The 16,354-nt window shown below is 43.5% G+C and overlaps 1 protein-coding gene across 1 annotated transcript in view; it reads left to right on the top strand.

The window, feature by feature from the left end:
- si:dkey-22o22.2 (neural-cadherin) overlaps nucleotides 1–16,354 on the top strand; it is a 99,942-nt gene that overhangs the window by 30,115 nt on the left and 53,473 nt on the right. The window contains 3 exon segments of the mRNA XM_027003010.2: nucleotides 11,197–11,385; nucleotides 14,744–14,969; nucleotides 16,161–16,354. The exon segment at nucleotides 16,161–16,354 is cut by the window's right edge and continues 11 nt beyond it. Of these exon segments, the coding sequence (XP_026858811.2) occupies nucleotides 11,197–11,385; nucleotides 14,744–14,969; nucleotides 16,161–16,354 (609 nt within the window).

Below are 16,354 nucleotides of genomic sequence, written 5' to 3' on the forward strand. Positions count from 1 at the left end.
GTTACCCTTTAGGAGAAACATAAATCAAGCTAGACATATCCGCATAAACTAATAAATAATAAAGAATGGACCTCATTCACTCTTTCTCTCCCTCATCTCTGCATAACTTGGCATGCATTTCCATGGGCTAGCACTAGCTGCTGGGGGATTGGACTGTGTTAAACATGGCAGAATCTAGAGCATCTAATGAGCGCGGGCGACAGTGTCTGCCTCTCGCAGATCCACAGGACTCCTCTGGCAGCTTAACGAAGCTCAGCTTAAGTGACTGAACCGAAGAAGCAGTGAGACACCCATTCAAACACTGCCAAGGGAATGAACGCAGAGAGAGTGAGCCGAAACCAGCAGGGTGTAGTTAGGCACAGAGACTCAGTTGGGACGGCAGGTAGACTGGTGCTTGTTCTGCCATTCTGAGATTCAGCCTGGGGCTTTTGGTGACCACTTGGCCTTTGCCAGGGCTCAGGGTGATTCCGACAAAGAAGCAGCTGTTCAGTCAGCTTTCTCCTGGCTTCCTGGCCAGACTGACCCACACCATCTACGCCACACACACTCAGCCTGGGTGAGTGGACCGAGCTCTCACCATGACTGCTGCAGGGGGCAGGATCTATTTATTTTCTGTGTAACCCTAAAGGACCGTTCTCTGCGAGTGACTGAAGTGTGTGAGCATATGTACATGTCGGCATAAGGGATAGCTTGTCCTGAGGGAAGCAGGACCGCCACAGGCATATTTGGAGACCTCACCCTTTACTAGTTCCACTGTATCACCAGCATCCATCTTTGGTAGAGACCCACCCACCTGAACTAGACTGACAGATCTCATAGCCAGTGAGATGTCCAAACAGCTGTCTGCAGCTGCCACCAGCTTCTCAGCTCTACTATAGCACCTCTGATTGTTGCTTTTTAAAATAAAATTCCTGACATAAATCATGAATAAAATATTAGCCCTGCACATCAATTTTTCAGTTTTATTTTTTAATGCTGAACAAAAGTCCTGCAATATTCATAATTTAAGTGACAGTTTCCATGTAGAATGGACCATTTCCTTAGCGCTTCTGAAATGTGGTTCCAAGACATTTGCTTGATGATGAAAACCATATCCAAAATAGTCTTCATATGGTCCCTTATTGTAAATGTGAAGACTGGTGAATTATTAAGTCTGTGTCCTATGTCCTAAGGGGGCAGATAGAAATATGGGTACCACTATAGAATGAGTTCTTGTGGGAGCAACATTCATCTCCCCTCTCTCAGGCTTCTGAGACAGGCTTCTCTCTCTTCATTTAGTGAATCCTGACTGGACTCATTCTCTCTCTCTCTCTCTCTCTCTCTCTCTCTCTCTCTCTTTCATTTCATTTCTTACTTTAACATAAATTTATAGGGCTTAAAAACAGAACCAGTTTATTATATAAGATTTAGAATATTGAGACTCTTATTTTGCCTTTCATGCTCTCTGCCATTTTTCTTTCGGTTTATCTTTGTCAGCTTCTCTTTCTTACAGCTCCACTTGGGAAGACTGCTCGCACCCTCACATGTCTTCCATGACAAGTGACATCACAAAGAAAGGAACCTCCCTCAAGAGTGAAGGGATCCTCATACATCTAAAGCTGAGCTTATTCACTGAGAATCCCATAGGCACATTTTAAAATGCCTGAAAGGACTTTTTTTCTAGTGTGCCAAGCTTATTGAGCTCAGTTCACATTGCTTGCTTCTTTGAAACTTTGCATCATGTTTTTTAATGATAGCCTGCATGGAGGAGGTTCATTGTCTTTTTGGATGTGCTAAAGATTTTTGTTTCTGTGGAACTTGCGTCATGCCCATGTCTGTTTGTGTTGAGTCCATCAGCGCACCAAATGCCCACATTCACTGTAACAGCTTCGTTGTGTATGCTTACCACAACTTTACTGTATCTAGAGCAAGAATACACTACATGGCTTATTTTAGTGGCTTGCAGTATTTGTAATGTTCTGAATATATTTGTAATCTGAACAGCAGGATACACTATAGTACTACTGGGCTAGGAAGGGCCATTTCCCAAAAGGCTTTGCAGTTTATGCAGTTTATGCTTTGTGGTTGCTCTCTTTTCCAAAGAATTTAATTTGAGATGCTCATTTGCAGTATAGTGCTGTGTCCTTTCTGTTGTTGTATGTACATGACCTTTCTTAACAGGCCTTCTTGTCCTAGTTAGACCCTGGCTACTGGAACACTGCTACATCTCTTAGTAAAGACTTTTGAAAGAGTGTTTTCCTGGTAGTAAAGCAAAGAGCCACATTAAACGAATAAACTCTACTTTAAATAATAGGACTTTTTAACTTTTTAACACATTTATATGAGTGAGAAGACATAAATACAAAGGTTTGTACTCCAATACAAGGCCTTTGTGAGCTTTGCATGATTTGCTTACTAACTCCGAGGACCTTTATTGTTCAGTGGATGCCATTTGGACATGTTTCCCGTTGTCCACTCTCCAATAAAGCCCATCAAACTCCACCTTAGTAATTGAGTCTCTATACAAGACAGAAACTAACCCTAGTTTCTGTTTGAGCATCAAAGGAAGAGGGCAGGGGGCTTGGCCTGCTCAGCACCCCAGGACCAAACAGTTAGGCCTGGTTGATCCAGAAAGTGGCTGGAGTTCCAGATGATAGCCAAAGCCTTGTCTCAGCCAATATCTCCCTACCTCCTCTGGGATTGGGGAAAAGGGGTTAGCTACACAAATATGATTGTCACATATTGGTTTATGACTGCAAGTTATTGTTCTGAGTGCATCAGAGTTGTCAACAACACCTGAGAAAAGAGTGGCTCCTGTTATTTGCTTTACCTCTAACTGTACTGTAAGCAGATATGTGCTTACAGAATGTACATGTTTGATCATGGCTTGTGAGCTGCCTTGTGACATGACAGATGTCATTTCTGTCAAACATTTTAGTGGTGACTGCCTACTGAGCTGCAGTACAGCTCAGTGCTGGACACAGTACTTGAGGCTGCTTGTGGTCTGCACTTATCGGTAGTCCACCAGCTCTGACCGTGGAGTGGAATCACTGGACCTTTATCAGGGAGGTGAAGTGAGATCTGTCACAACAGAAGAAAGGACAGAGCAGAACTGTGAGGAGTGTTTCTGGGATGCTTAATGAGTCAATCTTGGAGTGAGAATACATCAGAAGTAATGAGATGTCTTTTGATATAACAGCTCAACCCTTTCCTAGTAGTTTGGGTTAAATGAGCTAGTCTGCATGTGTATGTGTGTGCTGTTGTGACACATAGCTCAGCTTCCAAACTTTGAGGGAGGTGTGCTCGCTCTGGTCACAGTCATTAATTGAGTGCACACAAACACACATGCGCGCACACACACACACACACACACACACACACACACACACACACACACACACACACACACACACATGCACACACACAAATACACAACCACACACAAATGCACATACACACACACACACACACACACACACATATGAGTGCACACAAACACACGTGCACATGCACACACACACAAACACACATATGCACACACACGCACAAAAATGCACACCCACACACAAATGTGCACACACACACACACACATACATACACACACACACACACACACATATGAGTGCACACAAACACACGTGCACACACGCACACACACACAAATACACATATGCACACACACACACACACACACACACACACATGCACACACACACACACACACACACACACACACACATACACACACACACACACACACACACACACACACACACACACACACACACACATGCACACACAGGCTCTAATTGAGTTTCTGTGTTGTTCCGGCTGGAAGAGCTGATGTGCACATGGGCTGTCAGATACGGGGTAGAAGATCTCTGCTCAGACAAGGAGAGCTCTCCCTGTTTCTTTCTTTGTCACCATCTCCCTTTCGCTCTTTATCTCTCTCTCTCTCTCTCTCTCTCTCTCTCTCTCTCTCTCTCTCTCTCTGCCCCCCCCCCCCCCCCCAACTACACCACTCCATACTGAACCTAACACACATATGGCACAGGAAATGAAGTCAAACTTTGTCCTACCCTGCATTAGTAGAGGTGAGCTGCGAGGTCAGGTGCCCACAGAACCCTTAGTTTCATCTGCTTGTTTAAATTGAGCCTCTGCAGAATCACCCAGCTGGTCAAGTCCAGCCTGCAGCGAGGGCTCCTTTCCTCCCCTCAAATACAAAGACTGTTCTGGAAAATTGTTGTTGTTTGTCTCTATGTTTGTATGTGCTTGGGGGGTGTTAGAGTAGGTACGTGCGTAATGCTATGTTATCCTGGTATACACTGTAGAGCAATGTATATATGCGTGTGGCTGTTGGTGTGGCTGTGTGTATGTGTGTGTGTGAGTGTGTGTGTGTGTGTGTGTGTGTGTGTGTGTGTGTGTGTGTGTGTGTGTGTGTGTGTGTGTGTGAGAGAGAGAGAGAGATAGACAGAACTAAACAGTGTGCAGTGCTGCCTCTGGTGCTTTTTGTTGAGCAGGGATGCATGTCCACAAACAGCCTCAGGCCTTTCAATCAGATCCCAACCGATGAAATGAAATGAAAATAAATAGCAGGAGAGAGCAAGATATGTGAGCCACAGCACCAGGATGAAGGAGCTGGCCTTCGACTGCGGTTCCACACTCATCTCCGATGGTTTGCCCTCGTCAGTGGAGGTTTAGAGGGTGTTTTAGAGTGTGTTTTATCCCTCTTCTCCCCATGCAATCTCACTTGTATTAGAGTATGAAATATATATCACTTTTGAGCTTTGATACAATGAGAAGGAGAGTGGAGCAGCTGGATTTTTTCATAAGAGATGAGGACAGAGTGTGCGTGTGTGTGAGTGTGTGTGTGTGTGAGTATGGGTGTTTTTGTGTGCACCTGCAGGCACATCTCATACCAATGTCAGCTTAAAATCCACAGAACAGAGAAAACATCATTATATTCCCCCTCGCCAAGTTTCTCTCTCTGCTTCAGCCCATCTCTGGTTTGAGAAATGGCCTGATTGACCTGCCCAAGCTTCATAAACATGTGGCTGCTGCTGTATGCAGCACAGAACAATGGAGCATGTTTACATATTGTTGTGAGTATATGCATGGGCAGCAGAGAGATGCTTGTGTGTGTGTGTATGTGTGTGTGTGTGTGTGTGTGTGTGTGTGTGTGTGTGTGTGTGTGTGTGTGTGTGTGTGTGTGTGTGTGTTTGTTCATTTCAAAGGTAAAAGTGGGTCAGTCTATCAGCTCATTAATTAGGACTCACCGTGGCCCACTGCAAGGGCTGTAAAGGAGCAGATGGGAGGCAGTGGTTCTTGCTCTCTGGAAGCAAAGAACTCAGCCTCCCACAAGCCACACACACACACACACATACACACAAACAAGCTCACAATGAGGCCCTGTCTGTTCTATACACTGCCCCCTGTCACTGCCTACAAATTAGCATGCGCACTAACACACCTTACACTAACGCCCCCATTGCCTCAGTAAAACAGTCTGTCCTTACTCTGTGTGTGTGTGTGTGTGTGTGTGTGTGTGTGTGTGTGTGTGTGTGTGTGTGTGTGTGTGTGTGTGTGTGTGTGTCTCATTTTCCTTCTGAGTGGGCTTGCCTACAATCCTTTTCAAGTGCCAAGCATGTGACATTACTCACTTTTACTCTCCTTGATTTGAACTCACTCTTTCTCCCTGTCTGTCTCTCACTCTTTTCCTCTCTATTTCTCACTCCCTCTTTTTCTTTATCTTTCTCTCTGAAACCTCTCCTCTAGAGCATTTTAATATGTGTCTCATGGCAGGAGAGGAAAAAAAAGAAAAAAGCCCTGATTTGAAAACTTAATTATACCCCTGGAAATGCATGTCATCTGCACAACAATGAGATATACATTGTTGAGTAGTTAATTGGGTGTGAAAAGGGCTCTCTTTTTAGACCACAACATGTGAACAGCTCCCGCGAAAGAGCGCCGATTATGGGCCCTCACCCAGCCACTGCTCACATGCCAGAAAGACTTAACCCTGCAAAGCGTGATGAGACTCAGGGGACACCTGCATCGTGTCAGTCGCCATGACAACTCGGCCTACACTGTCACTCACCGAGGCACCTGGGAGCTTCTCCTGGTTTTGTGTGTGTGCCTGAGCATGTGTGTGTGGGAGAGAGCTTAGTGTAGCCCGTGTGACATGCTGCGGAGGGACAGAGAAGGAAACTGAAGGAATACACTGAACCTCCTGCTGCTCCGAACTCGCTGCCAGCTACGCCCATGTAACATGTAACATGTAACGAGGTGAGGAGGGGCACGTGCAGAGATGAACAACTTTGTTACGGGCAAATTCGAAATCATTATCCTTATAACACTCCATGGTCGTGTAGCCTGGAAACATATAAACATATCCAGAAAACGTGATAAATAGGGATATAGCAAAACAAATCAGAGAGTAACACATCTGAAGACAGCAGCCCGGATGGAAATTTACAACAATGACCAGCAAACAGGACATGAAGACAGGAGGTGTAAATACATTGCCAAACAATATCCAGAACAATGAAGGACAAAGATAAACAAAACATGAGACAAGGTCAGAGATAGAAACTAAACAAAAACCAAAAACAAACTTTAGTGCCATGGGATCTGTGTTGCCACAGGAGGGTAAGACTTTTTTAACAGAAACATAATGCAATCTCCCATTAGGATGCACAGAGCTGTGTTTTATTGGTTTATCAGTTATCAATTGCTCTGCGCTGATGATTGGTATTTGCACATGATGCATCTGATGATTCGTGGCTGTCAGTATGAAGACAGCCCATTTCACAAACATACTCAGTCCTGCAGCTGACGAACATTGGAATGTGCTCTACATCTGCTTAGGCTGAGTTGGTTTCTTTTACACAACACTGTCTCCATTTACTTTATGTCAAATCAGTATGTAAATGTGGAATGCAAAGTCTTGGCAAACACAGTTTCCATCTTTTCTCCATACTCCTCTTGCTCTTTTAGACTATAACAGCCTGTGACGTCTCTTGTATTCACATTCAAATGAGTACAGAGATTTGGACAGACTTAGAATGAATTCGGCAGCTATTTATACATAGAGCATATTATATCCAGCGCTTTGCCTCAGTGCTGTTCAGGCTTAGCCAGGAATTACTGAGGCATACACAAACACATGTAGGCCTTGTGTATTCCTCCATGCTATTGTTCTTTTTATTTCAGCTCACAATGTTAGTGAAAAGATTGTGCAGTTATTTTTTTGTGTCAAAGAGAGAGAGAGAGAGAGAGAGAGAGAGAGAGAGAGAGAGAGAGAGAGAGAGAGAGAGAGAGAGAGAGAAAGAGAAAGAGTCCAGTCAGGATTCACTAAATGAAGAGAGAGAAGCCTGTCATGGAGTGAAAATTCCCATCCTAGAATCTCCCAAAAGGCCTTGTTATTTTCATCATCACTGAAAGGCCAGCAACTCTCCCTCTCATTGTGTGTGTATATATGTGTGAGAGTGTGTGAGTCTGTGTGTGTGTGTTTTATCATCTCCTGCTTTAAGAGGCTGTTTTCCCATTCCCTGACTCTCAGAGGGGTGTTTATGTTCCATTAGGATCCTCTGGTAGTATGACAGCTGCTTAAGGGAGTGTGGAGCTGGCCAGGCTTTGAGTTGAGCGTCCTCAGGCCTCGTCCCGGTTGGAGGTGCAGTGACTGAGCCTGTAGCCCATTAGCTGGCCAGGTGCTAGAGTCCCCCACTGGGCTCTGATCCGGCCCAGTCATTCTTCTGCTGGCCAGGCTCCATGTGGGTGGGGCAGAGGGCGCGAGGATTGAGTGTCCCTATGCTGCAGGAAACCACGCTGATGCAGGAAAGCAGCAGACCTCCCATGAGGCCATGCTCAACTACAGGCAGAGGGTTGTAAAGGTGGAGCACTCCCCCCTCACGCTGCGGGCCCCTGGAACTCTCCAACACAGCGGCCAGAGCTCATCTGGGTTTTAAAAAGACAACAAGAAAGAGTCTAAACCACGTGCTTTAATCCACATCTAAAGAGATGAATCAAGTTGATACCAATTATTTTTTTCTAGCGCAAAGGCTGTAGTTTATAAGGGTTTGCAGTCCATTGTTATCATGAGTTCAACACAGTCAGAATGAAGACTCAGACACACATGCACACATACATACAGCCATACACACACACAAACACACACACACACAGAGAGAGAGAGAGAGAGAGAGAGAGAGAGAGAGAGAGAGAGAGAGAGAGAGAGATAGATTGATTGATTCAGTTATGTAAAAAATAAATAATTTATCTGTTTTATCATCAGGCCCTGGTGAATGACTCAGTGGGGTGCCATCTGTTTTGGTGTGTGATTTAACTAATTAAAATATATGTATTTATGAATATAACACATATTTCTTTGTTTCTTTGTTGCTACGGCCTCTTTGGTTATTTTCATTTTAGACCTGCAATCTCGGTTGCGTAGTTACTGAATAAATGTAACGGCATTACATAATCAGTATTCCATTACAGTTCCATTACAGTATAATCATAATCAGTATTCCATTACAGTTACAGAAAAAGGAAATTAGATTACAGGTACATTTACAAAAAGATGATTACTATCATAATTACATTACAACTTAAGAAGAATCACTCCTTTTCTCTTACTTCTTTTTCCTTTCTTTAAATGTTGCTAATCATATGGTTCCCATGACCATTATTGCTCTGCAACAGCAACAGCACTGAATATAGCCTGCATTTGTTTAAAGGTTTAAAACATGTGCAACACGTTGTGTTCCTACAGTGGGTGTGTTTTGGGTCATTTACATTATTCTCTTGGCATCTGTGGCATGAAACACCTGCGTTTGTAAAATCCTTCTGGTGCAATTCATGCCTTTCTTTGTTTTGATTAATACACGTGGCTCACATGATTTGAGTGCTAATGGATTCGTCGATCATGAAGTCAGGATTTGTTTATTGTGAACATTAGATTTTTTCATTGTTAACACAAGATTTGTTTTTGTGGATAAGGTTTTTAAATTTGTTTCATTTGATTTTATATATGTTAAGTAAAATTTATCTTCATGAATCTGATTTTCTTTTCTGCTTATTTGACAATGACTTGCTGATTAGTGGGGTTCAAAAACTGACAATGAATTTTTTTCTCGTGGTATGTCTGCAGTTGGGTCATTCCTATTCCTAGGGTCCTATTTTCTTCAGATGTATATGGTGCATAATGGAAATATGACAAAGGATCCTATGCTCCCAGGGTCCTATGTTTAATAGAGCACATAAATGGAACCTGAAAAAGCTCTGTATTCACTTAATATGACATGGACTATCATGGGAACCTCTCAAAGGGATTTTCTATTCCCCAGCACAGACGCATGTTATCTATATAATAAGCCTAGGGTTAGGGTTAGTGTTAACACAAACGGGTGTTAACCAAAATTTGAAGTGGGAAACATAAGAGCCTGGCAACTTAGATTCCTGGAAGCACAGATACTCTCCCCTCCACTCTCATTATCAGATGCCGATCCCCTGCTTATGCTCTAGGCTGGTGGTAATGAAGAACATGGATTGCTATCTACTTTTCAAGATACACCCTCTTCTCAAACCGAGTGCTACGCAATTTCTAATGGGAGTTCTAGCTTCAACAAAATTTTAAAATAGATAAGTCTATGATTTATTGCCAAAGAGTGTATATTCCAACAAGAGCCACAGGTTTGGTATGAAAACTTCACATTGACCAATGACTAAACATTCTGTACCTATCTGGAGTGTTTACACTGAAGGAACCTATCAATATGACAGGTGTAGGGAGTAGACATTCTGCAGTGCTGGACTCGGAAAGGGACATGTTTATATGGACAGCTTTTACACATCTCTCAAGTTGTTCCGGTATCTGCACGAAGGATATACAGTACACTCTAGGGGACCAGCGTTCCAAAACTCTGGCAGTAAATAGGTTAAAAAGTAATCCAAATGTAATGGAAAGTAATCAGATTGTGTTATTTTTTAATATATTAATCCTTTGAATTAGGTAAAATATGCATTTTAAATAGGTATTCAGTAGTTTGCAGTGGAATACATTTTTAATAGTAACCCTCTCAACCCTGCCAATAATGCTTGTTTGACTTGGCTGGACCTTGAGGAAGAGTAAATAACGTGGCTCTCACTGATGGTTGCCTGCGGGGCTTAGGAGATGAAGGTTGCCCTTAAGGCATGTGGGCTTGCCTGCTAACATGGGCTCTTCATGCTAGCTTCAAATCCCCTCAAAGACATGGAAAATCAGAGACGTGAAACCAGGAAAACAAGAGTTAAACTGGGACTTGTCAGGAATGCTCTCTGCTGATCTCCTGTTCTCCAACTCTCCTTTTCTGACTCTCTACTTCTCTGTCTCCATCTCTCTCTCGTTCTTTTGTTTCCCCCAATCAGTCTCTGCTGACATCTTTCAAAGCTGTTGCTGTGATAAGGCAGGAAGTACAGGGAACAGCGGGATTAGCCCTTTCGCCCTGCAACTTAGATGTGAAGTTTCCTTTTATATTTGGTGCTGTCTCACTGTTGTGTGAGATGTCAAAAACAAGACAATGTAAGTCTGGAGACAAACAAATAGTGGCAAAACAGAGAAAAACAAAAAACAACAGCAAAAAAAACCCAGCAGATATTTCTGTTTGTGTTTTAGTTTCCTCTCCCTGCTCAGTGACTGATACTGTGCATTGGAGACCATGTCTCTTTCTGACACCAGCCGACTTCTTGAGAAGGTACTGGGAGAGAGTGCAGTGATGGCTTCTACACACGTCATTTCTCTCTGTGTAGCCAAGAGTCCTTGGGCTAAATGACAGCGGCTGAGTGAGAGAGGCGAGACAGACGCCTACAGATCTCACGGCTGCTTCATCTCTCTCTTTATCTCTAAAGCTCTTCTCACTCCCTCTGCGATTGGTCTCTAGGGCTGGGTGCTTTCAGTCGCTGTTATAGCCCCACAATGCCAAGTTTGGAGAGCTGGATTTCTTGATGTTTTGGGAGATCATAGAGATTGCGGTCAGTGTCATTGCTGTCCTAAAAAAAAGAAAAAAGAAAAAGGAAAAACAGTGAAGAATGTGTGTTATGACAGCACAGAGAGATTTTATTTAGACAGGCTAATGAAAGCTTTTGAGCTATAAGAATTTCTTGCTACTTCTACTTGATCTTGTACTAATACATAAGTCATTTATTCATTCTCTCTCTGTGTGTCTCTCTCATTGCAGGTGATGAGTGGTACCTGTGCAGGCTCACATTAACCCTGCCCAGTCTATCAGACCTACAGTGGGCAATGTTCCCCTGTCCATACCTGGCTGCAGTAGGCCCTGATGCTGCTCCGGGCTCCATTGTCTACAAGCTGGTGGCCCGTCAGAGGGGCGGATCTTTTCGCGGAGCCCAATTCCTATTGGTCGATGGTGAGCATGCCTCTTACTAATGGGAAGACAATGACCACCTTCCAGTTTGGAAATCTGTCAATCTAACCAAGTAGCCAATTAAATCTCTTCGTCATTTCATAAAGGGTGTAGGGGGGGATAAGGAGGAGTGGGGGTGGGTGAATGCAGCTGGGCAAAGATATGAACTGGCACTGCTTGATTCAATGTGACCCTTCTGTGAGTGCAGTAACTACTGACAACAAGAACTTTCCACAGGCGCAATGGAGCTGCCCCCTTTCAGCGGATAAACATGTAGCCCACATTGGTGGGGAGAGATCCTGTATGGTTCAGCTGCTCTCTGTGTTTATTTGAATATTTTTGTTTTGAATTTCTGTTAGTGAGCAATGGAACTGTGCCTACACACAGAGAGGGGCTATGTCATTAAAACATCTACGACTAATGAATAATGAACAGATTTGTAGAATAATGATTATTACCATTTCTGACAATCTTTCAATCTTTTCCTAAATTAAATTATATGAAATTATTAAATTAAATTTATTAAACAGTTTATCCAACTGTTTATTTAGGCATTTCTGTCATATATCTGGAGTGTGAGATGGGCTGTGAAAATAAAGCTGCAGCTTCTGTCACCTTCTTGCCTTCAGCAGTCCTAGACATTCATTTTCCTCTTGATAGAATTGTTGTATGTGAGGTGTGTGTGTGTGTGTGGGTGTGTGTGGGTGTGTGTCTGTGTCTATGAGAGCACAGAGAGCAACTCTATTCAAACACCTTTAAAGCTCTGTATTTACAGCAAAAATATCACCATGCATTTTATAATCCAAGCCATGTTTAGCTGTTTCTATCATTATTAGTACTTGCCTCACACACATTTTAAAAAATTTAAAATATTTTACTCAAAATTATTATAAATTACACAAATTTGTTATTTGTTAAAGCAAATCAATCTAACATTTTTGGTTTTATCTTTTTCGACTACACAGATTTTGAAAACAGAATATAGCAAGATGTACAGAGCAAAAGTTAAAGGGAAAAGGGTATAGGGAAGAATAGCTAAAGATCTTATCTGATCTATCTATCAGTAATTTATTGATGTTCCTAACAAGATAAACATGTAAGGCTAACCACAAGTGAAATGAAAATAAACCATTGGTCTCCCCCCCCCTTTGTATAGCTATAACAGCGTCCACTCAGCGGGAATTATTGCCCATTCATCCAGAAGAGCATCTGTGAGGTCAGACACTGGTGTTAGATGAGAGAGTCTGAAATGAGAATAAACTTTTGTTCCCCCCTTTTGTAGCTATAACAGCCTCCACTCTTCTGGGAAGGTTTTCTACAAGATTTTGGATTGTGTCTGTGGGAATTCTTGCCCATTCATCCAGAAGAGCATCTGTGAGGCCAGACACTGGTGAAGATGAGAGAGCCTGGAAGTCACTGTTTTAGTTGGGGTTGAGGTCTGGGCTCTGTATCGGCCAGTCAAGTTCTTCCAAACCAAACTTACCCAACCATGCTTTTATGGACCTTGCTTTGTGTACATGGGGCACAGTCATGATGGAACAGAAAAAGGCCTCCCAAACTGCTCCCACAAAGTTGGATGAGTACAATTGTCCAAAATGTCTTGGTACACTGAAAGATTAAGATTTCCCTTCACTGCACTAAGGGCCACAGGCCAATCCCTGAAAAACAACCCCATAGCATTTTCCCTACTCCACCAAACTTTACACTTGGCACAATGCAGTCAGGCAGGTAACATTCTCCTGGCAAACACCGCTTCATCCATCATCTTGCCTGATAGAGTGTGATTAGTCACTCCATAAGTGTGATTAGTCACTCCATAGAACATGTTTCCACTGCTCCAGTGGTGGTGTGCTTTACACCACTCCATCTGACTGCTCAGCCATGAAAACCCATGCCATGAAGTTCCTGGCGCACAGTTTATGTGCTGAGGTTAATGCCAGAGGAGCTTTGGAGTCAGCACGGCATTAGTGACTTTTACATTATGCACCTTAGCACTTGGCAACCCCACTCTGTAACTTTACATGGTCTGCAAATTCGTGGCTGAGTTACTGTGGCTCCTTAATGCTTCCAATTTTCAATAATACCACTCACAGTTGATTGTGGAATATGTAAGAGGAAAGAAATTTAACAAACTGACTTGTTGCAAAGGTGGCATACTATTACAGTACCACAGTCGAATTCAGTGAGCTCTTTAGAACAACCGATTCTTTCAGTTTGTAAAGACAAACTGCATGGCTAGGTGCTTGAGTTATTCACTGAATGAAACACCTGAATTCAGTGATTAAGAGGCATGTCAAAATACATTTGTCCATATAGTGTGTGTGTGTGTGTGTTTACGCGTGCGTGTGTGCGTATGTGCATGCGTGCGTGTCTATGTGTGTCTGTGTGTCTGCGTGTGTCCAAAAAGTCCTGTTTCTTCTTTTGTACTTCAAAACAGGTTTCAATATCTCTACATCTTTTAGTACACTAGACTGCAGTTACTCATCTAATATCTTCATCTTCTTCAGATTTTTTTTTCCTTTAACAGTTGAGAAGTATTGGCAAGATGTTCCTGGTTTGTCAAGCCTGTATACACCAGATCATAGTCAAGCCTGTATGCACCACATCATAGTCAAGAGCTTACAGTTCTCCTGAGAGTGTAGGTTTGTATTTAAAGTGTTAAATGTGGAAGAGATGGCTCATGCGCTGGTCTTATGGGGATGTGTGGGGCGACAGCAGGTGTGTGAAGGGGACCAAGGTTACAGTGAGCTCTTCTCCTTTGGTTGTCCTAAAGGGGGATTGAAAAGTCTTGTATTAAAACAATATAAACATACACACATGCTGCCACAGCTGACAGAAGGGTCCCTGGCCCCCCTGGCCCCACTCCTGCTGTGTGTAAGAAGATTCAGAGATCTGAATGATCTTCATGCATCTCTTCACTCTTCCACCATTCACTTCGATATTTTTTACAGCAGTCAGCTTGTCACAGCCTTAACCTAAAAGACACATCATAAAGTCACACAGGCATGTCACGTTGTTCTTCTTCCACAGCAAAAGAATTAAAATGAAGCCATATTTATGTATGAAATCTTGTATGTGTGTCTGCTCTCGACTTGAACCCCTATCCTGCTAGACATAAAGAAGACATTCTTCAAGACTTCTCTGCCCTGGCAACCAGGTGGTGGAATTATGTTCCACTGGCTGTCCATACAGCTGAGACACTGGCTGTATTCAAACCTCTCCACTGAGGCATTTACCCAGATAGTATTCTTAATACTTTACTGTCAAGGGCATAAATGTAAATGGTGTCTGTTTGTGTGTGTGTGTGTGTGTGTGTGTGTGTGTGTGTGTGTGTGTGTGTGTGTGTGTGTGTGTGTGTCAGGTGGCGAGGACTGTTTTGAGGTGGACCGAAGCTCAGGGGAGGTGCGGACCACAGGCAAACCCCTGAGCCCCAGTAAAGAGTACATTCTGACAGTGCAGGCTGTGGACACCCAGGGTAGGAAAGGTCCTCGGGCCTCGCTGGCCATACTGGCCGGCTACCGCCCACCCCAGTTCACCAACTCCTCCTACTCCATCTATATCCCAGAGAGCACAGGAGTGGGCCAAGTGTGAGTATCCATCCCTTTTGTGTGTGTGTGTGTGTGTGTGTGTATGTATGTGTGTTTATGCATATAAATCCATTGATTCTACACACAAATACAGGGTGTGCATGGTTTTGTGCTCATTAAAGGCTGAGTGAAGGCTTGTGCAACCATGCTTGTTTTTGCAGCATGATGTGTCATTCATGCTCTGAGGAGCAAGAAAGGAGTAAGACAGGACAAGGAATGGAGGGATGAAGGGGCAGAGGCAGCAGAGGAGAGAAAAGTAAACAAATGGAAGAGGAAGAATGGGCTATAACTGGGGTGAGACTGGTTTGGGAACCAGTGAGAACGATTACTGAGATATGGGTTAGTGGGGAGGGTAGTGAGATACCAAATGGGAGATGGTGTTAGTGAAATGGAATATAGAGGGAGTTAATAAGATGGGGGTCCAGGATGGCAGATTTGATTGGAGGAGGTTAGTGAGAGGGGCTCAGTTGGTGTTGCTTAAATGAGTAATATAGGTTAGTTATTTAGGTGTTAGCAGTGGACTGCTAAGATGAAGGTTGGCAAGAATATTACAGAGATGGGGTTAGTGAGGGGATGCTCAGGTTAAACGAGGTGTGTAATGGTGGGTTGCAAAGATTGGGATTAACAGGTTAGTTACTGAGGTAGGGATTAGTGAGGGCTTACTGAGTTTACAGAAAGTTTGTGAGGGGATGGGGGCTACCAGCATGGTAACTAGGATGGAAATGAACAGGGGGTGTTACTGAGATATGGGTAAACATGGGACACAGATGTAGTGTTTTGTCCCTGGGCTTTGAATTTTAAAGTGTGCAAATTCAAATATTTATTAAAAGAAAGTTCTGGATAAACAGTGCACCCTGTGGGCACTGGCACAGAACAGAATGTATTAATCTGTGAGGAAGAAGAAAGGACAGCTAATCAAACACACACACACACACACACACACACACACACACACACACACGTGAAAGTCTCTTTCCTTAATGATGAAATGCCACCTTTTCTCTTAGTTCCTCTGTGCTCATGTGTGTTCTCCAGCTCTCATCTTAACAGGGTTTCCACATTCGTCCCTTATACATACTGCATGAGCCAAATGCTGAACTGCCCTTTGATGTCCTATTCTATCCCCTGTGTGTGTGTGTGTGTGTGTGTGTGTGTGTGTGTGTGTGTGTGTGTGTGTGTGTGTGTGTGCAGTGTGGCTGTGGTCCAAGCTATCTCCTTTCAGAAGAAGACCCTGTCCTACATGCTGTTGGTGAACCCAGGCAACCTGTTCAGCATAAACCAGGAGAGTGGGGCGGTGAGCGTGAGCCGTGCGGTGGACTATGAGAGTGGCCCCAACCTCCACCACCTGCAAGTCCGCGCATCCGAGCAAGACACAGGGCTCAGCA

The sequence above is a fragment of the Electrophorus electricus genome, chromosome 10 (genome assembly GCF_013358815.1).
Source record: "Electrophorus electricus isolate fEleEle1 chromosome 10, fEleEle1.pri, whole genome shotgun sequence".
Taxonomy (NCBI): Eukaryota; Metazoa; Chordata; class Actinopteri; order Gymnotiformes; family Gymnotidae; genus Electrophorus; species Electrophorus electricus.